Here is a 26,303-nt window from a genome sequence, read left to right as displayed (position 1 = left end):
ATGGAGCCCCTGCTCAGCAAGGGAGTTAAATACCAGTATCCCTTGTAGTGGAGCTGGGCGGGCAAAATGAGTGTTATATGTTGAAATGATATGTTCTAAAATTTTTTCCAGGCTGGCCCAGGCATGGTGGAGCATGCCTTTCATCCCAGTACTTGGGAGGCAGAGGTAGAAGGATTGCCATGAGTTTGAGGCCACCCTGAGAATACAGAGTGAATTCCAGGTCAGCCTGGGCTACAGGGAGACCCTACCTTGAAAAACAAACAAACAAACAAACAAAAAACCTTACCAGGTTGGAGACATGGCTTAGTGATTAAGGCAGTTGCCTGTGAAGCCTAAGGACCCAGGTTTGATTCCCCAGCACCTATGTAAGCCAGGTGCACAGGATGGCACACGCGTTTGGAGTTTGTTGGCAGTGTCTGGAGGCCCTGGAAGACCTATTCTTTCTCTATCTGCTTCTTTCTCCCCCCCCCCCCCCGTCTCTCCCTCTCTCTCTGTCTGTCTCTCACTGTTTCCAATAAACAAATAAGATATTAAACAAAATGTTTAATGTCATGCTCAAGTCTTATCCCCTAGTACTGCAGAAGGTGATTATATTTGGAAATGGGTCTTTTAAAGGCAAGCAAGTTAAAATGGGGTCTTTGATGTGGACCATTGTTTCATATGGCTGGGGCCCTGATAAAAAGAGGAAAATGGAAGACAGTTTGAAGACACAAGGGGAAGCCACACGAAGACAGATGAGGCTCCTACAAACAGAGGAATGGCTAGCAAACTGCCAGGCGCACTGGGAAAAGGTGAGGATTTCCCTCAAGTTTCACAAGGAGAGAGCCCCGTGTGCTCCTTGGTATTGGACCTCCACCCTCAGAACCATGGGGCAGTACCTTTCTTTTTTATTTTTATTATTTATTTATTTATTTATTGGTTTTTCGAGGTAGGGTCTTGCTCTAGCTCAGGCTGGCCTGGAATTCACTATTTTATCTCAGGGTGGCCTCCAACTCATGGCAACCTTCCTATCTCTGCCTCCCAAGTGCTGGGATTAAAGGTGTGTGCCACCACACCTGGCTTCCTTTTTTTTTTTTTTTTTTGGTTTGGTTTGGTTTTCAAGATAGGGTCTCACTCTAGCCCAGGCTGACTTGGAATTCACTATGAAGTCTCAGGGTGGCCTCAAACTCACAGCAATCCTCCTACCTCTGCCTCCTGAGTGCTGGGATTAAAGGCATGCACCACCACACCCGGCTTCCTTCTTTATTTTTTAAAAATATTTGATTTATTTATTTGAGAGTCGGGGGGAGAGGGAGAGAGAACGAGACAGATAGAGAGAGAGAGAGAAAGGCAGATAGAGAGAGAATGGGCGCTCCAGGGCCTCCAGCCACTGCAAACAAACTCTAGACTTATGCACCACCTTGTGCATCTGGCTTACATGGGTACTAGGGAATGAAACCTGGGTCCTTAGGCTTCGCAGGCAAGCACCTTAACTACTAATCCATCTCTCCAGCCCTAGAGACAATACCTTCCTGTTGTTTAAGTCTCCCCTTTAAAATGCTTTGTCCTAGAGCCCTGGAAAACTCAGGCCTTGACTGCCTGCAGGAACATCTGTACACCCAGCTTGTGCGACAGTGTACTCTAGTAACCCCTTCCCCACTGTGTGCCCGCCCCCCCCCCCGCAATGGTAACTGAAATCACAGGAGTTCAGAAACCAAGGGAGAGGTAGCCCCATCTTCTTGGCTGCGTCCCCCCAGAGCAGAGTGGCTGGAGTGGAATTCCCACTTCAGGGGACAAGGGGACAGGCTAGGCATGACTGAAATACCACAGACCTAACAGTTCTCACAGCTTTGATGATGCTCAGCGAGTCCTCCTCCACCAGCTGTGTGTCCGTGGAAGCTCTGGATGGCTGGTTCTGAGTGTTTTCATCTGTTACATGTACATTCCACTGGGGAGAGGGGCCACCATGCTCCCCTCCCCAGCAGCACCATTCTGGAAGAGATATCACAGGATGGACAAGAGGATCAAGCCAGGCTCCTTGTGGATGCTTAGTTGATGGCATTTTATTTCTTGGCCCTTGTCCCAAAGATTCCATCTCCCCCAGTCCTTACAGATGAAAGGCTTTATTTAATTCCTAGGGTATGTGCCAAAACAGAGGAGGAGTCAGGCCAGCAGACCCCAGCCCGGCCCGTCCTAAAGACCCTCATTTCCACGGAGGGTGAACGCCTTTTGCCAGCTGCCCCCTCTCCTTGCCCCAGGGACACTACTGGCTCAGGGCGCTGTGTTATAGACGCTGTAGTTGTCTTTCTGGGTGATGTGCAGTTTCCAGGAGAAGAGGTGCTTCTGGGAGGGGAGGCCTTGGGCCTGCCTCACCATGAGAGCCACATCTTCATCTGACAGCAGTCGAATCAGGTCCCCCTCGGCATCCTGATAATTGAGAGCGATGTCTTCCCTCTGGAACTCGCGCCTGGGTGGGAAAGGTCAGGGTTAGACCCTCAGAGAGAAGGCCCGGGCCCGGGGAGATGGCTTAGCCAGTAAGAGCACTTGCTGTGCAAGGATGGGGACTTAAATTTTTATCTCCAGCTCCCACGTAAAAAGCTGGGCATGGCCACTCATGCCTGTAACTCCAGTCCCAAGGTGGGCAGAGACAAAAGAATCACTGGGGCTCACTGGTCAGCTGGATTGATGGCAAAAGAAAGAGGGAGATAGGAAGGAAGGAAGGAAGGAGGAAGTAAGGAATGAAGGAAGGAAGGAAGGAAGGAAGGAAGGAGGGAAGGAGGGAGAAGGGAAGGGAAGGGAAGGGAAGGGAAGGGAAGGGAAGGGAAGGGAAGGGAAGGGAAGGGAAGGGAAGGGAAGGGAAGGGAAGGGAAGGGAAGGGAAAGGAAGGACAACAGTTCTAGGTTCAAGGAAACAATTTGGAAGACTTATAGAGAAGGATGCCTGGCATTCTATCTATGCTGGCCTCCACACATGTGGGCACAGGGCGCTCACAAGTGCATACACCATATACACACCTACCGCAGTACACACACACGCACACACACCAATGACTATGGACACCCCATCTCTAAAATTAGTATTACTTTTATCATAAGAAATACAGCAATGCTATTACCGTTCTATCAAACAACTGTTCAGCAATGACCTGGATCTTGGGAAGCAGTGAGTCTCTGATAGGGGAGTGTCCAAGTTCAAGTTCAAGTCCAAGTTCAAGTTCAAGTTCAAGTAAGTTCAAATTCAAGTTCAAGACTATTGGCTAGAGAGACTTTAGTTCTAACAGCAAATCCATAGCCACATACTGTGTGGCCTCACACGAGGCCCTCCCCTCTTTGGCAGCTCCGCGCTGGGTTTCTCTAACTCTGGGGGTGAAGGGGATGGTGATGGGAAGATGTGGAGCCTGCAGGGTGTGGGGGGCGGGGCTGGCACAGCTGGGAGTCACCTAACACCTCTCCAGAGCTCCCCCTCCTGCCCCACCCTGGGCTTTCACCTCACAAGCTTCAGCAGGTCCTTGAACAGCGGGGTGCTGTTGAGGTCTTCCTCCACTGCGATGTCCCTAAGCGGGGACAAGCAGGAGAAAGGGGGAGCATGAGGCTGGAAAGGAAGGAACATGCTGGAAGGGCAGGGCATGCGGCTGGACCTCGACCTCTGGCTACAGCTCCGTGGTTTGTCTGGAAGGCAGTGGGAGCCATTGCGGGCCGTGGAGTGGAGGAAAGACCACGTGGGAGGGTGGACTGGGACGGGGGGGGGTGTGGAGGGATGGTGGGGGAGCCCTGTTCTCCCCGAAGGCCACCCACTTGACAGTTTTGACAGCGTCCTCGTAATAGTAGCAGCGCAGCCAGTTGGTGGGGTCCTCCTCCTCTGGGAAGTCCTTCAGGATCTTCACGAAGGAGGCTGGGAAGATGCCCGTGGCTCCCTGAGCCGTTCCCTGAGGAGGAGAAGGGGCAGCTGGGTCTGCAAGCAGAGGCACAGGGCCATGCCTCAGAGCCCCACCTCCCTGATAAGGACAGCCAGGGAGAGTGCAGTGATTTGGATTGTGCCCAAAGGCCATGTGTTAAAGGCTCAGCCACAGGGAGGCGCGGTGAGGCTCCTTCAGTGTTGGGAGAGGGAGTCTTGAAGGGGGAAAGTGAGATTCAGGTCCTTCCTTTGCCTGTTTTCTGTCTTTATTTTTTTTTTATTATTCTTGCTTCCTGGCCATATGGTGAGAGGTTTTGCTCTACCATACTCCCATCATAATGAGTCTCCTCACCACCAGCCAAGCACAGGGGCAACCAATTATGAATGGAGCCTCCGGAACAGCGAGCCAAAATAAACCTTTTCTCTTTATAGGCCAGTTACCCCAGGGGCTTTGTTATAGTGATGGAAGCTGACTAACGCAGAGGGGAAAAGTGCTTAAGACATGAATTTGGGGCTGGAGAGATGGCTTAGCGGTTAAGTGCTCGCCTACGAAGCCTATGGATCCCGGTTCAAGGCTCGGTTCCCCAGGTCCCACGTTAGCCAGATGCACAAGGGGGCGCATGTGTCTGGAGTTCATTTGCAGAGGCTGGAAGCCCTGGCGCGCCCATTCTCTCTCTCTCCCTCTATCTGTCTTTCTCTCTGTGTCTGTTGCTCTCAAATAAATAAATAAAAAATGAACAAAAAAATATTTTAAAAAAAAGACATGAATTTGGCATTAGAACAGTTCTGAACTTGACTAGAAAACTGTTTGAATTCCATTCTCTTCTTCTGTCCCCAATCCTTCCATTTTAATTTAATTGCAAGAAGAGAAAAAGAGAGAGAGAGAGAACAAATGAGGATGGGCATGGGCATGCCAGGGCCTCTTGCAGCTGCAGATGAACTCCAGATGCATATACCACCACTTTGTGCATCTGACTTTACGTGGGTACTGGGGAATTAAACTCCTGGGGCATAGGCTTTGAAAGCAAGCATCTTCAATCTTTGAGCCATCTCTCCAGCTTATTGTTTTTTTTTATGTGTATATGTACATAGGTTCGTGTGTGTGCATGTGTGTGTGTTCATGTGGAAGCCAGCTCTTCCAAGTTTTTCATATATTTTTTGGAATTACGGGTTTAAAAAAATTTATTTATTTATTTGACAGAGAGAAAGGGGAGGTGGGGAGAGAGAGAATGGGTGTACCAGGGCCTCTAGCCACTGCAAACAAACTCCAGATACATGTGCCACCTTGTGCATCTGGATTGAGTGGGTCCTGGAGGATTGAACCAAGGTCCTTTGGCTTTGCAGGTAAACACCTGGACTGTTAAGCCATCCCTCCAGCCTGGAATTAGTTTTCTTTTGTTGTTGTTGTTTGTTTGTTTTTGTATTTTGAGGTAGGGTCTCAGTTTAGCCCAGGCTGGCCTGCAGTTCACTATGTTAGCCTCAGGGTAGCCTCAAACTCACGGTGATCCCCCTACTTCCCCCCAACCCCCCTCCCCCGGGTGACCCACTGAGTGCTGAGATTAAAGGTGTGTGTCACCACGCCTGGCAGGAATGAGGGTTTTTCACTGAAGCTAGAACTCAGCAATTTAGCTAGATTAGCTACCCAACAAGTCACAGGGATCCTCCTGCCTCTGCTTCCCCAGTGTTGGGATGGCAGGCACATGGCTCCACAGCCGGCTTTTCCAGGGGTGCCGGGACTGTAAACTCGGGTCCTCACGCTTGTGTGGCAAGCGCTTAACCCACTTAGCCATCTCCCCATCCCTGAATGGAGCTTTCTTGAGTGCCTACTATGTGCGTGTTCTGGGCACCTGAGCAGCTAAGGGCCTGTGTCCTCACAGAGCACGCACCGCCATGGAGGGTGACAGGGGACTTGTGACAGAGGCAAGCGGGTGGGAGGAAGTGGGGGGATGCAGAGGGCGTGAGGCTGCTTCCCACTCTGTCGTGTTCCCGGCTGTCGCTGAGCCCCCACACCAACCAAGCAGAAATCGAGTTCTCCAGTCCAGCTCCGTGCAAGCCAAAGCCAGGACCAGGACCAGAACTCTGCCCTGCCCTGATCCTGTGTCACACACGTGGTCACTGGACTTTAATGTCCACCCTATTATGGAAGACACCAGAAACATATACTGAGAGTCCCCTCCCTGCAACCTGAGACCTGGAGGTGACCACGACCTAGCACATAGGACTTTCCGGAAGACAGGAAGACAGGGAACAATTCTTAGTAGAGTGACCACAGCCCCTCCTCAGGAGGCAGAAAGAGCTACGGGAAGACAGCGAAGCTGATCAGGCCTCTTCTCTGTCCCTGTCGCCTCGCACTCCTCTGCAGCCTCTGGATGCCAGGGGACACGGCCTCAGCTTATCCCAGAACCTCTGTGAGACACAGCGGAGGGACCCTGACCACAGCATGGCCTTTAGCAACCATGTCAACTGATAGATAGACAGGGCCAGCCCCACTCCACAGACTCCACACGTTGCCACCAGCGTCCACTCACGGTGTCAGTCCGGAGCCAAGCAAAGAGGGACAAGTCCAGCTGCAGACCCTTACGTGTTCCAGGTACCAGACACGCAGGTTCTCTGGGGACAAGGCCTGTACAACCGCCTGCCAGGAACCAGTGACGAAACCATCGGCGTTTTCACCATTTACGGGAAAGGAAACCGTGGGGTTGGGCAAGCTCCCAGAGTGCAAGAGGCCGGCTGGGAACAGATAGGAAACTGCCCAGACAGGCGGCTGGGGCTGTGTTGCTGTTGGTGCTGCTGGGATGGAATCCAGGGCCTCACGCACACCAGGGAGCCCTGCACCGCTGAGCTACGCCCTCAGCCCGTGGCTCCTTCCAGGTTCAGGAACACCATCACCTGGGATGCTCCAGAGGTTCTCAACAGGGGACAATTTTGTCTGCAGAAGCCAATATCTAGAGATCTTCGTGACTGCTGTGACCAAGGGGTTCTGGGGACCCCTAGTGGGGAGGTCAGGGTGCCACTGCTCGACACCCTGCACTCCTCAGGTTAGTCCCCCAAGGTGCCCCTCCACGGGCAAGGGTACCACCGGTCCCTCCAAGTTAAGAGTAGCGCAACTGAGAGATCCTGGGGGAGCGCAAGAAGTCGAACACAGTTGGTGACCCCACTTTTGCCCAAGGCAATCCGTTCTGTGGAGTCAGAACCAAAGGCAAGGTCACAGGCTGGGAGATGTTCTGCTCCAATGACACACCTGCCTGGGATCCCACGGGCACCCCAACCCGCCAGGGGCTCTGGGACGGTAATCACACACACACTCACTACTGTACCTAGACCTTTCATGGTAACTGTCATCAACTGCCACATGTGGTACGACCTCACCTCCATCCCTTTTTATCAGCACCTCCACCTCACCTCCAACCATACCCTCATCCCTCCTTCACTCTCCCCTCCATTCTCTCTACGTCTTTGCCTATAGCCTCATTCCACTCACCCTTTCTTTCTTCATCCTCACGTCCATCTGTTCTCAATCCCCACCTACAACCTCACCTCCATCTCTTCTCCATTCTCACCTCTCCTTTCACTTGCCTCAACTCCGGCCACCACCCTTCATCACCTCCAACTTCATCTCGGTCCTTCTTGCATGCTCACCTCCTATCGCCCTCTTCTCATCATCATCTCCACCCTCACCTCCACCAGCAACTACACCTTCATCTCTGCTCTCCTTCCATCTTCACTCCAGTCAGCATCATTTCAAAGCTCCTCTCTGTCCTTCCTCCAACCTCATCTTCCTTCTCACCCACAACCTCATCTCCAACTCACCTCTAGCCAGTCTTTGTTGATCCTACTGAGAAGGAAGATCACGGCTCCAGCTTTGAAACTCAATTCCAGTTTGCTATTCCCAGTGAAGTCAAACAGGGCCTGAGGAGAGCAAGGGGTATGAAAAGGGGAAGCACATTACAGAGCCCCTGAAGGGCGATATCTACCTTATTGTCCCTTTTCCTGGGTGGAGACACTGAGATCAGATAGGATTCTGAGACCACCTATGTGTGAATGAAGGGGGTGACATCTGAACCCAGGTCTTCTCAACTCTAGAATGCGTGTTCCAAGGCTGGTGGGATGTACACATAGAAGAAGGGTCCAAACTCCCCCATGCCCCAGAGCCCAGGTCTCCTGCACCCAGCTGCTCTCTGCCAGGACACTGTCCACATTGGTTTTGAAATGCCCATTTGTGTGACTCTGAAGAATTGTGACTTCCTGGATGACAGGGTCTTCTCTGAGTCGCCTCCAAGGCTTCAGTTCCCAAGGCAGGACTGGCCTAAGGAGCCAGCAGCCAGTTCTCCAGATGAGCAGATGTGGGGCTACCTCCTCCTCTACCTCCGTGAACTGGTCACTTTCCTATCCTCAGGTGGGCAGGGGGTCCTGGTATCCAGGGCTGGAGCTATGACCCTTCCTTCAGGTGGTATCAAGCTCCGCCCCAGGTGTGCAGAGGCACGCAGTGGCGGGGGTGGGGGCGCTATGTGCCTGACATGGATGGCGATCTGGTCACTGGGTACCTCGGCTCGTGGGGCCTCCATGTGGCTGAGGCCAGCACCTTGTGGGGACACACCTTTGCTGTGGAGAGAGAAGAGGAGTTGTCAGCTGGAGATTCTCTAGGGCCCGGACTTCTGCACCCAGAGGCCCTCCCCACACAGCAGGAGCTGGAAAGGTTATTTGCTGTCTCCAGTGATCCCCTGTCCAGCCCCTCACTCCGCGTTCCCACCACTTTGTCAAGTGGGACGGTCTTCAGTGGTGCCCCAGGGAGCGGCAGTTTGGAGAGAGAGTGGGGAAGGGGCGCATGGCTCAGAGCTCACCAACCCTTCCCATCTGTTCTCACCTCTGCTCCCCGTAGCCAACCTCTGCTCCTGTTACCCTTCTAGTTCAGCCCAGAAAAGGAGGCTGGAAGAGGCCTCTAACAGGCACCTCTATATACTGCCCAGCCCTGTGACTTGGTAATCCTCACTGTTTTATTTTTAATTTTTAATTAATTGACTTTATTTTTAGAGAGAGCAAAAGAGAGAGGGAGAGAGAACGAGAATTGGCGCAGCAGGGCCTCAGCCACTGTAACTGAACTCCAGATGCTTGGGCGACCTTGCACATGCCCACATTTGCGGGCATCTGGTTTCTGTGGGACGCGGAGAGAGATCTAACCTGGGTCCTTAGGTTTCTCAGGCAAGAGCCTTAACCGCTAAGCCATCTCTCCAGTCTTGTAATCCTCAGTGTGAAGCCCCCCTTCCCCAGGGTGGAGGTATCAAGGGATGCTACCGCCACCACCTGCGGCCCTCAGTGGAGACCTGACCTTCCAGGCCTCACCTCCCAGAAGGAATCTGGAGTTAACCAGGTAATCAGATAACATAGGCTTGGGTCACAGATGCTAGGCTTCTCCACTTCATGAACCACAGGTCCCATGCAAAGGCCCCTTCCACACCATGCAGGGGTCCCCCTCCCCTCCCCAAGAAGCCTTTGATCACCACCCTTGCCTCACTGTGCTTTCCAGAGCTTCTTTCCTTCCCTTTGCCTTCGAGTTTGCCATTCTCTCACTGGGGCTTGAATAAATCCCGGGCCTCCAAGAAACAGTGAATCTTCTATTCTCAACCAGAAGCTTACAATGGCCCAGGCTGGAATTCAGACCAGACCTGCCCGGCTGCACAGGGAGGTGACAGGCAGGGAGAGGACACCGTAGTACTGGTTGGTGGGATGAGGTGAAGTGGAGGAAAGGGCTCTCTTTCTTCCATGGACTTCTCAGAGGAAGCCTCGGCTCAGGAAAGTCAGTGACATTTCTGTACCGGAGGGCTCGAGTGGCTATTTTCTGCTTAGGGCCAGGCCACAGGGGTATGGTGGGCTCTTTGGAGTAAGGAGCAGCAGTGGCCCCTGGGGGCTAGTGTAGGATAGCTGGCCCTGAGCAACTGTGACAAACTGGACAGATGACTTAGTGGTCAAGGCATTCTGCAAAGCCAAAGGACCCAGCTTCAATTCCCCAGGACCCACATAAGCCAGATGCACAGGTGGCGCATGCGTCTGGAGTTTGTTTGCAAAGGATGGAGGCCCTGGCATGCCCATTCTCTCTCTGATACTTTCTCCTTCCGCCTCTTTCTCTCTCTCAAATGAATAAATAAAACTAAAATTAAAAAATCTTTTTAAGCTGGGCATGGTGGCGCACGCCTCTAACCCCAGCACTCGGGAGGCAGAGGTAGGAAGATGGCATGAGTCCAAGGCTACCCTGAGACTCCATAGTGAAGCGAATTCAAGGTCAGCCTGAGCTAGAGTGAAACCCTACTTGAAAAACAAAAAACAAACAAACAAAAGCTTTTTTAAAAAGAACATGTATACATATATATATAATAAAATTTATATATATACACATATATACATACATATATATATATATATATATATATATATATATATATGTATATTTTTAAAGAATACTGAGAGAAGCCGGGCATGGTGGTGCATGCCTTTAATCCCAGCACTTGGGAGGCAGAGGTAGGAGGATTTCCGTGAGTTCGAGGCCACCCTGAGACTACATAGTGAATTCCAGGTCAGCCTGGGCTAGAGTGAGACCCTACCTCAAAAAAAAAAAAAAAAAAAAAAGAATACTGAGAGAGAATGATGACACTGCATCTCTTGCTTCCTCTCCAGCCCCCCATTCTTCCCCGACACTCAGTGCTCTTGGGTCATCCCCAGTGGTTGTTAGGTCACTGACCTGGTCTCCACCCTCCAGTCCTTACCATGATACACAGCAACCCACATACCATCCCCCATCCCCCCCCCCCCCAGCCAGGCTCTGAGCTGGACGTTCCCCGTTCATCTAATCGGTCAAGCTGTGGCGACGTGTCCAGAGATGGAACTGAACTTTCTTCTTCCAGAGACTACAGGTGGCTTTCCAGCAGGGGCCCAGGCACTGGCCAGAAAGAGGCGCAGTAGCCGCCACTCACACTTTGCGCGTGCGCGGGCGAAGCCTGCGGAGCGCCTGGGGCACCTGCTCCGCGTCATAGGCCGACTGATAAAAGAAGATTCTGACATCGGCGTCCATCAGCACCCAGACCGGCAGGCTGAGGAGGTTCTGAAGGGAAGGTAGCACGGGTGGGCGGTCAACAGAGAGATATGGACAGCCCTGCCTCAACTTCAGTCCTGCCCCCCCCACCCCTGGCAGGGAGGAGGGGTAACCCATCAGTCTTGGCTAATGTAACCCCCACCTAGTACTAGAAATGCGTCACGATCAGCCCGGGAGCCACTGGCTTGAGAGAAGATCATTTGGAAACATCTGAAGGTCTCTAGAGACAATGGTAAGGGCGGACAGGTCCTGTGACCTGGTGGTGACTGTGTCCGGTACTTAGTTAAGTACCACATGTGTCCATCTCATGACCTCAGAGCGGAGAAGAAAGCGGTCTGCCCAAAGTCACTCAGCTGAGCAAGCGACAGGACTGGAGTGTCATGCTACCTCAGCCCACCCCTTAGCTGGAGATGAGACAAAGACAGGGGCCTTTTCAAATGACACAAAATCAGACTGGTTTGGTAGCCTTACAGCCTAAAACGCTTTAGTTCATATCACAGTTGCAGAAACTACCTCTCTCCTCTCTCTCTCTCTCCCTCTGTCTCCTTCTCTCTTTCCCTTTCCTTCTCTCTCACTCCACTGGCTCTCATGTACTTCAGGCTGGCCTCAAACTCTCTACATAGCAGAAGATGATGACCTTGAACTTCTTCCCCTCTTGCCTCCACTCGCCAAGTGCTGCTGCACCATGCCTGGTTTATGCAGTGCGGGGGGGGGGGGATTGAACCCACAGCCTCGTACCCCACAGCCTCGTGCGTGCTGGGCAAACACTACCAGCTGAGCTACTTTCCAAACCAGGCAACTAACTGGTGGGAGGCAGGGAAGGGAGGCTTATCAGGAAGTGACTCTGGCCCTAATCTCTGTTCTCCAACCCATGCTGAGTAGGGTCAGCACGGTGCAGATCCTAAAACTGTGAGGGTATAGAGTGTGGGAGCCTGGCAGGGCCACCCATCGAGCCCCACCCCGCCCAAGTGCCCACCCCCATCCCGTCCAGGCACACTGAGGTTGGAGTTTTGAGCCGCAGGCACCGAGTCCTGCAGAGAACTCCTCACAGGTGGTGGGATGGACAGGGCCGGGGACTCTGTCCCAAGACGGGCCAGTGCAGAGTTTGGAGAAACAGCCGTCACCCAGGGAGGGGCAGCCCAGGTGGGGCAGAAGGAACCAGGCTGCTTCTGGGGTAGGATCCAAGCTCTGCCACCACTCACCAGCTGGGCGACTTTGAGCGTAGCCCCAGAGGCCCATGGGGCAGGATTGTGTGAGGCTTAATTAAGGGCACAGCAATAGACATATAGAAGGTCCCTGTTGCCACCATGGTCGCCGTCAGACGTTGTCACTGCTACTGTTACATGTCCACAAGCTGGCAAGCATGGCGGGTGAGAACTCAAACCCTGGAGTCACAGAGACGTGAGTCCAAGTCCCACCCTCCCGCCTCCCTGCTCCGACACTAAGCGACACCATCTCTCTGTGCCTTCTTTTCCTATTCACAAATGAGGATGGTAGTTTCTAACTCATGAGTCACGGAGGAGATTAAATAAGACAATTCATTTATCCAACAAATGTGTCTCCAGGGCACCCGGTTGTCACAGCACTGCATAGGCAGCTGTCGGCACATAATTCGTGTTCTCTGCAAGGACGGGGCGGGGGAGGGGGACCAGTGGGTGGAAGTTATGGGGAGTTGACCTTTTCTACAACTGTCCAGTGATGGTCCTCACCTGAATCAGGGCAGAGTGGCAGTAAGCTGCCCTCTCTGATGGGGTACAGATGGCATAGATATGGCAGAGTCCTGGACTTATCTACCTCTGGCCTCTCCAAGCCTCATCAGACGCAGATAGGCAGAGATCGAGCCCTATCTGCTGCTAAGACTTGCTGTGAGACAAAGATCTCAATCTGCAGCCAATCCTCCCTCCAGAGGCCCCTCCCCACCGCCTGCCTGGGGAGGAGGGCAGAGCCCCAGCCACCAGAAGAAGCAGTTGTCAAGGTGCCCTCGACAGGAGAGATGCCCCCAGTACTGGGGCTCAGGATCCCTGCCTGGCTCTTCCCTGCCCTCTGCCGCCGTCCCCCACCCCCATCACAAGCCTTGATCTTCACATTCTAAAGGCAGGTCCACAATTCTTTTTTTTTTTGGTTTTTCGAGGTAGGGTCTCACTCTGGCTCAGGCTGACCTGGAATTCACTATGTAGTCTCAGGGTGGCCTCGAACTCTCGGCGATCCTCCTACCTCTGCCTCCCGAGTGCTGGGATTAAAGGCATGCGCCACCACGCCCAGCCAGGTCCACAATTCTTAAAGTGCTTTCCTGGCCTCTTCTCAAGTCCCAGCCTCGCTCTGATACCAGAGGCCACTTCACAGGGGAGAAAAAAAAAAAACCTCTGCAGAGAGGGTGGTGCACTCGCCCCAGTCACCTGGGAGTCAATGCCAGAGCCAAGAACAGAGTCCTCGCCCAGAGCTCTCCAGCCACGGGCTTTCCTTCCCGGCTTCCCGGGGGATGCCATTGAGCCACAGCTTGCCTCAAGTGATGGACGCTCACTACCTCACCAGAGCTCTGCCCCTATCCTGTAGAGCTGTGATGAGCGGAAGCCCTTTCCTGACCACTTCGCCCTTTGCTTTTGAGAAGTTGCTGGGCTGGAGAGATGGCTCAGTGGTTAAGAGGCTTGCCTGTGAAGCCTAAGGACCCAGGTTTGATTCCCTAGAACCCACGTCAGTCACACGCACATGGTGGCGCATGGGCAGCACAAATCCAGCTGTGCTCAGGGGAGGGAGGCGGTCATCGCAGAGGGGCACTGTCTGTGGTTTGCATGAGTAGATATGATTTTCTCAGCCATGCTACTATTTATTGGGTAGGTGTAGACACCTAATACGGTTTCGTGAGCCCCCCGCCTCTGTTCTCACCAGGAAGCAAGTCTCTTGGGGGCTGGCATTGCACCCTCGCACCTGGCACAGACACTGTCTGCAGGCTTGGTGCACTTCAAGAGCTGTCCCTTCAAGGGCGCCTCCTGGCACCTTCTTTGTTGCTCCTGGCCCTGTCCCTGGGGTCCTGAGAACATACCCTGCCTCTGTCCCCAGCCAGACCTTTCAGGCATTCAAGATGGGGCCATAGAGGCAGTTCAAGTTCTCAAGGCCACACCCCGATGTAAGACCTGCCCCTAATGCTCTGTGCCCTCCCCCACATGGAGGCGCCCCGGCCTGCAGTACCTTCATGTAGGCGTTGAGGGCCGGGATCCGCGCCTCGGCGATCTCCTGTTTCACACCCATGTAGACTTTGGCTGAGGAGAAGGAAGAGCTGAACCAGAAGCCGGGCCCCGCTGCTGCTGCTCCTGGCTAGGAATCCTAGGCAAAGAGCTTCTCCCACCAGGTATCACCGGTACAACTACCTGTCCTCCGGGACACCAGCTCTGTTTCTTCTGCTTATTGCTTGTTGCCTTGAATTCAGGCACACACGGCACACACACGTGCACACACTCATGAACGCCATATGCACATATGTGTACACACACGCACTACCTCCTCACATGCATGCACATACACTCATGAACACATGTGCACACATACTTGGATATATATGCACACACACACCCAAGTGTCTTAGCTCTGAGAAAACAGAGTCACTGTCGGCGCCTCTCACAATTGTATCCCCTTTGGTCAGAGTCCTCAGCCCTAGCTCACATTCAGGTCACTAGAAGAGCTTTTAAATGTCTCCCCCAGGACAATTGCACTGGAATCTCAGGGGCTGGGGTCTCCTCAAAGTCTGTCAAGGTCCTTCTGATAGACCACCCTAGTTAGGAACCATGGGCTCTGAGCCCACCCAGAGGAGTATTTGCTGGGTGGATGGATGGGTCACTCTTCAGCCATGAAGGCTGTGCTCTGGGGAAGGGAATGATGACCAACCAAATGACCGAGGTCCTTCAGAAGCCTTCAGGAGGGGGCTGGGGAGGTGGCTCAGCTGTTAAAGGCTCTTGCTGGCAGCCAAGCATGGTGGCACACACCTTTAATCCCAGCACTTGGGAGGCAGAGGTAGGAGGATAGCTGTGAGTCATCCTGAGACTACACAGGGAATTCCAGGTCAACCAGGGCTAGAGTAAGACCCTACCTTAAAAAACAAAACAAAACAAAACAAAACAAAAAACCGATATGCTTGCAAAGCTTACTAGCTGGGTTTTGATTCCCCAGTACCCATGTCATGTAAGGCTAGATTCACACAGTGGCACATGCATGTGGAGTTCATTTGTAGTGGCAGGAGGCCATGGTGTACCCATTTTCTCTCTGTCTCTCTCAAATAAAAATGAAATTTAAGAAAATACTGATTCTTTAAGAAAAAAAAAAGAAGCCTTTGGGAGGGCACAGGGGGGCCACCACCAGAGACCCTGCCATAAGACAGATGTGACACTTGTCCCAATGACAGTGAGTAGGAAAAGCTGGGGACTGCTGGTTCTTAAAGGGTAGCATATAAAAACTGTGGCTAGATTTTAGGAGCTTGGTGTAAGGTGGCGATGTGACAGGCACGAGTCAGCTTGCCTGAGTGGGTGCCCAGAGTGAGATGGCAAGACAGAGGACAACGGTGGCCAGGAGAGTGGCCCCCAGTGGTGGCTGAGGGGGCAGAGTTTGCAATGAGAAGGGGGAGCCACAGCCAGGAAGGCGGGAGGGGAGCTGGGCAGCTTGCTACAACAGGAGGACGCGAGAGGAGAGTCAAGTGAAGCCTGCATGTGCCTATGGGAACCAGATGAGACTGGCCACTGTACCAGCATGAACGTGGGTGAAGTTGGCAGAGGCATGAAGCGTCACGGTGAGCCCATGAGGCAGCGGGTGACATCTCCGCAGACTCAGGAGAGTCAGGACAGGCCCAGCACAGGATGCTGGCTTCTGGCTCATCGGTGAGGAGGGGAGGGAAACCTGTGTAGATGCTTAGCAGAGGGGGACACGTGTGCAAGGAAAAGGACAGGCAAAGAAACAGGCCAGAGCTCAGGGAAGGGGGTGGGGAAAAGATGGAACCCCCAAGGGGCGAGCTGTGGTCCGGGCTTTGGTTTGGGATGGTGGAGCCCCGTTCCTCACACACAGGGAAGGGGAGGAGAAAATAGGATGCAGGTCCCCTGGGGTAGTGAGAGCTAGAGCTGTTTTCTTGATGGGGTTCAAGGGGGAGGACAAGGTCTCTTCTAGAGGGAGAGAAGACAAGAGAAAAGAAGAGGAGAGGAGAAGCAGGAAGAGGAGAGGAGGAGAGGAGAGGAGAGGGGAGGGAAGGGGAGGGAAGGGGAGGGGAGAGGAGGGGAGAGAGGGGGGGAGGGGAGGAGAGAAGAGAGGAGAGGAGAGGGGAGGGGAGGAGAGGGGAGAGGGGAGGGGAGGGGAGAGGAGAGGAGAGGAGAGGAAAGGAGAGGGGAGAGGAGGGGAGGGGAGAGGACAGGGGAGGGGAGGGGAGAGGGGAGGGAAGGGGAGAGGAGAGGAAAGGGGAGAGGAGAGGGGAGGAGAGGGGAGGGGAGGGGAGAGGAGGGAGGGGAGGGGAGGAGAGGGGAGGGGAGAGGAGATGGGAGGGGAGGGGAGGGGAAGGGAGGGGAGGAGAGGGGAGGGGAGGGGGGAGGGAAGGGGAGAGGAGAGGAGAGGGGAGGAGAGGGGAGGGGAGAGGAGGGGAGGGGAGGGGAGGGGAGGGGAGAGGAGAGGGGAGAGGAAAGGGAAGGGGAGAGGAGGGGAGAGGGGAGGGAAGGGGAGGGGGGAGGGGAGAAGAAAGGGGAGGGGAGAGGAGAGGGGAGAGGAGAGGGGAGGGGAGGGGAGGGGAGAGGGGAGGGGAGGGGAGAAGGGAGGGGAGAGGAGAGGAGAGGGGCGGGGAGGGGAGAAGGGAGGGGAGGAGAGGAGAGAGGTGAGGAGACAAGCCAGTGCACAACCAGGACATGGTCTGGAGCAGAGAAGCAGGGACAACACAGCAAATAGCCAGTTGTCCCAGAAGGTGAGAACCCTGCAATCGTCAGGGAAGGTGGAGGCCAGGCTCGGGGCAGGTCCAGCTCCAGGCAACAGGGCTAGGCATGGTGCCTACCTGGGAGCGTGGGCAAGCTGCAGGTGTACGGGCTGCTCTTATTCTCCGGCCCGAACCTCTCCTCCAGCGTGCTCTGCAGGGCGTAGAACTGGCGGTACCGGCGGTAGATGAGGTACTTGGAACCCCCTTTGGTCTTCACCTCGATGACAAAGACCTGAGGAGGAGAGAGGTTTGGGAAGAGCGCAGAGGAGGCCCAAGGTTCAAAGGTCCAGGCAGAAGCAGTGATGGGTGGGGGTAAGACTAGAAGTTACAGGGGCAAAGCACTGCCTGGGGCTGGAGGAGTCTGTGCTGGGGAGCCCAGTGTGTGTCAGTGGCACCCCAACATTCTAGCCAGCACATGCCCTGCCCTGACAAGTAATCGTCAAAAAGTCTCAGGGAATTGCCAGATGATCCCCAAAGGGGAAAGAGGCCTAAGAACCACCAAGACAGGAAATGAGATGAAAGTTGGTGGTTCAGGGGTCAGGGGGTGAGGAATTTGGGGGGGTGTCACAGGAGGAGGGAGTGGGGTCTTCTTACAAAGTGGCTGGTGAAGCCCCTCTTCTCCTCGATGTCTGCGATGTTGGCGGAGATGGCCACATCGTCTGGGAGCTGTTCGAAGTCACTGGGGAGGCCAGAGGGAAGGACCCTGGTTATCACCCTGTCTGAGCAGCTGGGCATGAGCAGGGTGCAAAGGGAACCGTGGCCCTCACTCACACCCCTCTCCGTGTTCAACCCTGCTGGCCCTGAGAATCCCTGAATGTGAAGGCTGTGGAGGCTGGGGGACAGTTGTCACAGCCAGCCGGCTTCTAGTCTCACACATAGTTCTGAGGTTGTAATGTCCTCTCCAGTGGTTTGAATGTAAAATATCCCTATAATCTCATGTGTTTGTGATTAAGCTTCCTAGTTGGTCCCCAGCTGGTGGAGCCTTGCTGGAGGAGGTGTGCCACTAAGGGGGGACCTTGTGCTTTTATGGTTCAGCCTCCCAGCCAGCACTGCCAGCTCATTCTTGCTGCTTCCTTCCCGCTGACACGTGACAATGTGAGCCAGCTTCCTGCCAAACTTTTCCCCACCATGGTTAAGCCTCCATGAGGCTGAGGCGTGAGAATCATGATGAGTTCACAGCTCACCTAGACTATAAACAGAGTTCAAGACCATAAGCCAAAATAAACCCTTCCCTTCCATAAGCTGTTTCTGGTCAGGAGTTTTGTGCCAACAGTGGGTCTAGGTAGCCAGTTGGAATTTACTGGGCTGGACACTGGGGAGGGCCTTCAGGCAGTGGGAACAGAGTATGTTAAGGTTCTGAGGTCTGAGGGAGAGCCTGTGTCTGCTGTGGACAGGACTGATGAGACTTGAAACTGAGTAAGTCGATGAAGTCCGTCTGAGGAGGATCTCCAACACCAAGTCAGGACCTCCCCACAGGCAGCAGGGAGCTGTGTGGGCTTCGGAAGAAACACAAGCCCACCGTGAACCCGGATTTGGGAGCCACTCAGGCAGCAAGCCATGTGGCTAGAAAAGGAGGGGCAGAGACTGTGACAGAGCAGCTCCTTTGGGAGACCCATCGCATGGTGCTGTGAGCCTAAGCCAGTTGGAGGGGGCAGGAGGAGACCCATGTGAGGGGTGTCATCCTTGGAAGGGGCTGTTAGCATCTGCCATGTCCCCTGCTTCTTCCTGGCTAGCCCTAAGGTGGTAGGAATCCTGTTCATTTCCCAGCCTCCCTGTTAGCTCCAACCCGTCCTTGTCAATGAGATCGAGGAAGAACTCTGCCATGGTCTCTCAAAGAGTGCTCACTTTCCCACTGGGCCTGGTGGTGCAGCCCTGTCATCCTAAACACTTTGGGGGTGGGGGAGACTGAGGCAGAAGAATCATGAGTTCAAAGACGGCCTAGGTTACAAAGAGGGTTCAAGGCTAGTCTGGAAAATTCAGTTTCAAAACAAAATGGGGAAAGAAAGCTGGCGAAGAAAGAAAGCTCAGTGCCAGAGTGCTTGCCTAGTCCGTGTGACCCCTGGGCTCAATCCCCAATACAGAACAACGAAAAGAGAGCTTGCTTTCTTTATCGGGAAAGATGGACAAGTGGCCAGGCCCTCCTTCCTTGGAAGCAAGTAGGGCACATGTATCTGTAGCAGCCAGAATGCACCACAAGGCAAAACTATGAGGTCGACCAGAAGTCTAGCTCAAGCGTTGGTGCCGCACTCACTGGGCTATGGACTGAGTCACCGCTTCCTCTGGACTTTTTGTTTTTAGAGAGAGACGTCGGGGGAGAGAGGGACTTGGTGCACCAGAGCCCTGGCCACTGCAATCAAACTCCAGACACTTGCACCACCTAGTGGGCATGTGCCACCTTGCACTTGCCTCACCTTCATACCTCTGGCTAATGGGGGATCTGGAGAGTGGAACGTGGATCCTTAGGCTTTGCAGGAAAGCACCTTAACCACAAAACAATCTCTTCAGCACACCCTTTTTTTTCAGGTAGAGTCTTACTCTAGCCCAGGCTGAAATGGAATTCACTATGTAGTCTCAGGCTGCCCTCCAACTCATGGTGATCCTCCCATCTCTGCCTCTCAGAGTGCTGGGATTAAAGGTTTGCACCACCACGCCTGGCTGGACTTTTTACTATGGGGAAAAAGAAACCGCTGGTCATTAAGGTCATGGCCAGTTCCTCTTTTTCCCATAGCTTCATGCATTTCCAAAGGTTCTGAGTTGTTATAAGTTATGAACAGTGTGGAGAGTGATGACCCATTTCTAACCAGCATGAAGTGAGGCAGAATGGGCAGATGCAGTCTGGGGCATGCTAATTTGAGGGACCTCTGGGCCATGGGACACATGTCTCCAGGGTGCTGTTGTGCCGATCAGTATGAGGGACTGCACTGGGGTAACCAAGGTGAGAACCACCATCCATGGCTGTGGTTAAGACATTACAACCCTCCACGCCCACACCCAGAGAAGAGCTTTCTTCTGTGAAGAAAAAGGGGTGAGAAGGGCAGACAGAGGAGAGCACAGAGGGCTGCCGTAGAGAGACGCAGATGGGGTCACAGGTCTAGTCACAGCACACAGGGGAGGAAGCAGGAAGTAGCTATAGCTGAGGTGGCACAGGCATGTAATCTCAGAAATCGCCAGACTGGAAATGGAAGATTAGGATAGAGAGCTCCAGGCTAGGCTGGGCTACATAGTGAGGCCTTGTTGTAAAAAGGAAGAGCATGGGCTGGAGAGATGGTTTCATGGTTTAAGGCGCTTGCCTGTGAAGCCTAAGGACCCAGGTTCAATTCCTCAGTACCCACGTAAACCAGATGCTCAAGGTGGTGGCATGCATCTGGAGTTCATTTGTAGTGGCTGGAAGCCCTGGTACACCTCTGTTCTCTCTATATATCTGCCTCTTTCTCTCTCTCAAATAAATAAATAAATAAAATATAGTTTTTAATTTTTAATTTTAGAGAGTGAGAGCGACAGAGGGGGAGAGAGAGAATTGGCACACCAGGGCTGCTGCAATCGAACACCAGACTCTCACACCTCCTAGTGGGCATGTGCAGCCTTGAGCTTGCCTTGCCTTTGTGTGTCTGGCTTATGTGGGATCTGGAGAGTAGAACACGGGTCCTTAGACTTTGCAGGCATGTGCTTTTACCACTAAGCCATCTCTCTAGTCCTAAATAAAAATATTTTAAAAATAACTTCTTATTTTTACTTATTTATTTGCAAGCAGAGAACAAGAGAGATAGAGAGAAAAGAGACAGAAAGAATGGGCATGCCAGGGCCTCCAGCCACTGCCAACTAACTCCAGACGCATGTGCCCTTGTGCATCTAGCTTACATGGGTCCTGGGGAGTCGAATCTGGGTCGTTTGGCTTCACAGGCAAGTGCCTTAACCACTAAGCCATCTCTCTAGCCCTAAATAAAAATATTTTTTAGGGCTGGAGAGATGGCTTAGCGGTTAAGCGCTTGCCTGTGAAGCCTAAGGACCCTGGTTCGAGGCTCGGTTCCCCAGGTCCCACGTTAGCCAGATGCACAAGGGGGCGCACGCGTCTGGAGTTCATTTGCAGAGGCTGGAGGCCCTGGCGCGCCCATTTTCTCTCTCTCCCTCTATCTGTCTTTCTCTCTGTGTCTGTCGCTCTCAAATAAATAAATAAAAAATGAACAAAAAATATTTTAAAAAAATAAAATAAAATAAAAATAAAAATATTTTTTAAAAAGGAAGAGCAGGAGGAAGATGAAGAGGTGGAGGAGGCGAAGAAGAAAAAAGAGGAGGAGGAAGAGGAGACAGGAGGAGAGAACAGAGGAAGAAGAGGACAGGAGAGGAAGAGGAAGGGGAGGGAGAACTGGATTCTTCTGAAGCAGGTCAGGGTCGTGTGTCCTTGGCCTCACAGCAGGAAGGGGCCCCAGGAACCCACATACTGTGGTCTCAGGCCAGTCTCATGTTACCTGGCCTGCCCCAGGTGTGGGTGCATGAGAACTCGAGCGTCATGGGACAATGACCCAGGTGGTGGGTCAGGGGGAGTCCCCCCGTCCCGAGGTACCTCTGTGGCTGATGTCAACTTTGCCACTCACTTTGCACACATGGCCCGTGGGGACACCGTTGGGAGGAGCAGCTTCATGCCATGTCAGTTCATGTGCGGGAAGACGGGGCTGGGGCGGGAAGGAGCTGACGGGGAGAAATGGCCCTTGGGCAGGGAGCGGCAGTGACGCTGACAGCTGGGACAGCTTCTCAAGTGTGCACCGCTAGCCAAGCGAGGAAACCGAGGCACGGACTAACTGGCCCAAGGAAGCAGGGAAGCTGGGATCTGAGATAAAACAGTTTGCTGAATGAACTTAGGTAAATGTCAGGGTTCCCAGCATGCTCCTGGCCACAGTGGTCACAAGTTCAGCAAATGTCCTTTGGCCTCCACTACAGGGTAGACGCTGCTTGGCCCATGAGGACGTGGATTCAGCCTTCTTGGACCCCGTAGCTCAGAGGAGTGGAAAAGTTGGACACCCGACATGAAATGCAACAGGTTAGCCCCTGGCAAAAGCATTACCTACTCAGGACAGGCATGAATGTCCAGTGCTACAACAGAGCTGGCCTTTGCCGTATCCCCTTGAAGACCATGGAGATGGTGCTGATGCCGGTGGAAGGGAGAATTACATCCACCAGAGAGAAGTAGGGGATCCCTTGGGCTGAGGGTGGGGGGGGGTAGGGAAAACGAAGAGATGTTGGTGATCATGGGAGGTAGGATAGATTTAAATAATTTTATTTATTTACTTGAGAAAGAAAGAGAGGAAGAGAAGGAGAGAGGGAGAGAATGGGTGCGCCAGGGCCTCCAGCCACTGCTAACGAACTCCAGATGCGTGTGCCACTTTGTGCATCTGGCTTACATGGGTCCTGGGGAATTGAACCTGGGTCCTTTTGTTTCATGGGCAAACACCTTAACCGCTAAGCCATGTCTCCAGCCCAGGAAGGGGTTTTTTTTTTTAGGCAAGGGAGCAGTTAGTGCAGAGGCCCAGGGGCCATTCAAAAAAAGCATGGTCAAGGGACCTCAGGGAGGCAGACTTGACTGGGAGCATAGGCAGAACGTGGTGACTGATGAAGCCAGAGTCAGGCAGGTCCCATGGGCGCACCCTTCCTGCCTTTCAGAGGGAGCTCAGCTTTCCCCTGAGGTAGAAGGGTCAAGGTAGGCAAGTTGGAGCTCTGGACCAGTACTGAGGAGATAAGGATGGGGTTCCTGTTCAGCCACTGCTGGGAGGGGTCTTGGGAAGCCCCTCCCTGTGCTCACTCCTCTGTGGAATGGGGACAACAGAATATTTATATCCAGTGCTCATGAAGTCGCCTCTGTGACAAGCACAGTCCTGGATTCTCCAAGTTCTAGACTGTGCTCATACTGCCCCGAATGGCAACAGGCACTTAGTGGGTGCCCAGCACATGATCAGTGTGTTTAGCTGTGCCTAGCTAGTGCCCCGGAAGGCGGGGTGGAAATGTTCTGACTGCCTGCTGGACAGGCCTGGAGCTGCAGGATGGGGCTGGGGCTCAGAAATCCACTGGAACCTCCCATGGGGAGCCCCTCCCCCAGGTCCTGTCCAGGCGATGCGGCGTTCGTGTCAGACTTGCTGCGCTTAGATTGGGCACCTGGTCAGGGAGGCCGGGGGCTGGAAGGGCCAGGAAGATAACAGGTTCATGTTTTACAGTGCTCTGCCCACAATGGGCATTCACATGTGGCTGTGAAAGCCAAAGTCCCCCACTACCTGAGGTGGTCCTGTCCAGCTCTGGGTGTCTGGCTTCAAGATTCTAGAACTTGCTGCTGTGAGCAAGCACCATCCCCTCCTGTGTGTCCTCTGCTGGGTCTGCTCTCAGAGGGGCTGCGAAGGTGCTACAGATCCAATGGACTTGTGGCCGTGGCCTCATGGAAAGTAGAGGATTGGAACCAGGCATGGTGGCACATGCTTTAAATCCTATAGTGAACTCCAGGTCAGCCTAGGCTACAGTGAGACCCTACCTCAAAAAAACAAAAAAGGAAAAAAAAAAAAAGCAGAGGATAGGGCTAGAGAGTTGGCTTAGCAGTTCAGGCACTTGCTTGCAAAGCCTGAGGACCCCTGTTAGACTCTCCATGTAAACCAGATACACAAAGGTAAGGCAAGTGCAAGGTCGTACATGCCCACCAGGTGGCATAAGTGTTTGGAGTTTGATTTCAGTGGCTGAGGTCCTGGTGAGTCAATTCTCTCTCTCTCTCTTTCTTTCTTTCTCTCCCTCCCTCTCTCAAAAAAGGGAGGACTAGAGAAATGGCTTAGCAGTTAAGGCATTTGTCTGCAAAGCCAAAGGACCCAGGTTCGAGTCCCCAGGACCCATGCAAACCAGATGCTCAAGGAGACGCATGCGTCTGGAGTTCGTTTGCAGTGGCTGGAGCCCTGGCATGCCCATTCTCTCTTTCTCCCTCTCTTTGTCTCTGTCAAATACATTAATTAGTCAATTAGTTAAAAAAGAAAAGCAGAGGATGGAGGGTTAAACGGGGGGGGGGGGAGTGGGTGAAGGAACCACAGGCCTGCACTGGCGTCATCTGAACCTTGCACCCAAGAAGCAGGAAGTAGCCAAGCCTCAGGCAGCTGCAACTTCCGGAAGGTTCAATGTGCGTGTCTCCCAGGAGAATTTATGGGCAAGAGGGTTGGAATTGGGTCCCATGGCCTCGCCCAGCCTGCCAGGACCCCTTTCTGTGGCTGTGGAGGGCCATTTTGACCCCTCCTCCAAGCTTGCCTGCTGACCTTCAAACTGGGAAAGTTCTGCCAGTTTCCCTTCTGTTTCCGTGGACCCCTTTGCTCCCCACCTGGGCTCTATCTGCCCAACCCTGTCCTGACGTCCCTGGAGTGGGGCGGTCCAGTGGACGCTGACTCATGATGTCACCCGCTGTTCCAATCCAGAAGGACAGGTGCTAGGCTCGGTCATCGGGGCACCTGCACTTGGGTGGGCACACCTCTCTCCAGAGGAAACACTGTGCAAGGGCTGGCAGAGAGAGAGGGGTGGGGGGCAGGCCCCAGGGAGGCTGCTGTCACCAAGCCCCAGCCTTGCCCCTCCTGCGTGACCTCAAGTAGTCCTCTCTGGACCTCCGTGTTCAGATCCGTCCAGTGTCAGCCCTCCATGAGGTGGCTCCGGGGCTTTTACCAGCTTGAGCGACCACTCACTAATTCCGTTAGCAGCACTTGTGGAATGCTTAGCGTATACCAGAGCTGCTCTACCTCCTAGGGGTGCAAGGGCTGTCACAAAAGAGCAAAAATACCCATAAAGCTTGCTTCTGTGGGGGAAGGGGCAGTGAAGAAGAAGAAAAGTAACAAACAAATGTGACTAGGGCGTTCTTAGGGCTGTGTTGACAAAGAAACCAGGGCCAGGGGGTCGGAGAACAGAGATGGGAGTGGCTATCATGGAAGGCTTCTTAGAGGAGGTGGCATGGAGCCTGGTCCAGGACGAAGAGAGGAAACGCAGAGGTTGTGGTTCCCTCTGGATAGAGGGTCGAAAGCCGCCAGCTGCTGACCGTGGTGGGGAGCAGACCATCTCAAACCTAGAACCCAGACATCTGTATTCCCACACTCTGCCACTTCCCTCCTTTGAGCCTTGCAGTTCTCAAGGCTGCCTGAGGCTGGTGAGCCACAAGGGTAAGTTTCCCAAGGCAGTTCCAAGCGAAAGCGCATGTTTCTATGTATTCTGATTCTGACTTAAGCCGGCCCTGAGTATAAGTCACGAATTGTCTGATGCATTGATACCAGGTTACAGGAGGGCCTCTCCTCCACAAGGCCTGCGGGGAGCAGTGAGGAGGCCTGGTGGGGAAGGGGGGGGGCACCCCACATGCACTTACCTCTCCGCCCGCAGTTGCTGGGCCTGGGCCATGGCAGCGGGTGGTCAGGGGAACAGGTGACCACCAAAGGTGTCACCCGACCAGGCCCAGGCTGAGTTCACCTCTCACTTCCTCCGGTGGACCAGCATCTGACGGCTGCCTGAGGTTTGGGAAGTCCCCAGCAGCAGCCTTTGGGGAGGTCCCTGCCCTGCTTCTCTGGGCTCCTCCCCCCGGCCAGCTCCTAGCTGCCTGGGCCCCCACACTTCCTCTTACCGCACCTCCCAGCTGCAGGGCCACTGGGGAAGTGGCCATCCTGGGTGACGGGATGATAGGAGTCCACCGGCTTCGGGGATTTCCTGGGCGCCTGGCCCTGATGTCCAGCCTAAGTCAGGAATCAGCGGGCACCCACCCTGGCAGAGATGCGGCGCCAACACTGGCTCAGGCACCAAGGGGTCCTGTGGCCTTAGTGACTCACTGCTCGTGCCCAGGTCTTCACTGCTGAGCCCCAGCCTGGGCTTTGTCCATCCCTTCACCATCCCTTGGGCTCAATGCAAATGCCACTTCCTCCAGGAAGTCTCCTCGTTCCCCTCCCTCCATTATGGTGTGAAGGTTGGCTTATGCCCCGTCTTGCCCTCACTTTGGCACTCTGGGCTGTCCTTTATCATCTTGAGAATCCCACATCCAGCCAGTCCTCTCCTGATGCTTCCAGCCACCGTGAGCTTCGCTCTCACACATGGCTCACCACCCCTCCCTCCACACCCCACTCAGGAGAGACCACTTCCCCCCTTGCCATCTCTGCATCTTCAAGGCCCCCCGCAGGCTGCCCCAGCCTGCTCTCCCAAGCTCTCTCTCCCCTCATTGTCTCCTTCCCATTTCCACAACGCTGCACCTTGGGGCCTTCCAGCAAGCTGTTGCTTCTGCTGGACCACTCTTCCTGCCTCTCGTAAGTCCCACTAGGAAGACCCCCCCTCCCCGGCCTTGAGCGAGGTCTTCCCTGACCTCACCCCTCCCTGGGACAGTCTCATGAATTGCTGCGCTTTCTCTGCAGTGAGTTACTCCTCCTGGGGCTCCCTATCTGC

General features: G+C 53.8%; 1 protein-coding gene across 1 annotated transcript; it reads right to left on the bottom strand.

The window, feature by feature from the left end:
- Window positions 1–2,017: 2,017 nt before the first annotated feature.
- Ncf4 (neutrophil cytosolic factor 4) lies at window positions 2,018–25,398 on the bottom strand. Its single transcript, XM_004650275.2, has 10 exons — window positions 25,246–25,398; window positions 17,484–17,568; window positions 16,968–17,121; window positions 14,144–14,214; window positions 10,839–10,966; window positions 8,418–8,475; window positions 7,684–7,782; window positions 3,774–3,904; window positions 3,467–3,532; window positions 2,018–2,446 (listed from the first exon to the last, which is right to left on the bottom strand). The coding sequence occupies exons 1-10, from the start codon at window positions 25,275–25,277 to the stop codon at window positions 2,251–2,253; spliced, it is 1,020 nt and encodes a 339-aa protein (XP_004650332.1). The 5' UTR covers window positions 25,278–25,398; the 3' UTR covers window positions 2,018–2,250.
- Between the last annotated feature and the right edge of the window lie 905 nt (window positions 25,399–26,303).

Source organism: Jaculus jaculus, chromosome 6 (assembly GCF_020740685.1).
Source record: "Jaculus jaculus isolate mJacJac1 chromosome 6, mJacJac1.mat.Y.cur, whole genome shotgun sequence".
Taxonomy (NCBI): domain Eukaryota; kingdom Metazoa; phylum Chordata; class Mammalia; order Rodentia; family Dipodidae; genus Jaculus; species Jaculus jaculus.
The sequence above is the reverse complement of the archived record's forward strand: the minus strand, read 5'-3'. Positions and strand labels throughout refer to the sequence as shown.

Bases quoted from the DNA above. Each gene is read 5' to 3' on its own strand.
- Ncf4 (XM_004650275.2), bottom strand. From the start codon at position 25,277: ATGGCCCAGGCCCAGCAACTGCGGGCGGAGAG. The intron at 10,967-14,143 runs GTACTGCAGGCC...CCTTCCCTTCAG, and splicing joins CCCTCAACGCCTACATGAAG to AACCTCCTCAGCCTGCCGGT. The intron at 8,476-10,838 runs GTGAGTGGCGGC...CTCTCTCCACAG, and splicing joins CGCCCGCGCACGCGCAAAGT to CAAAGGTGTGTCCCCACAAG.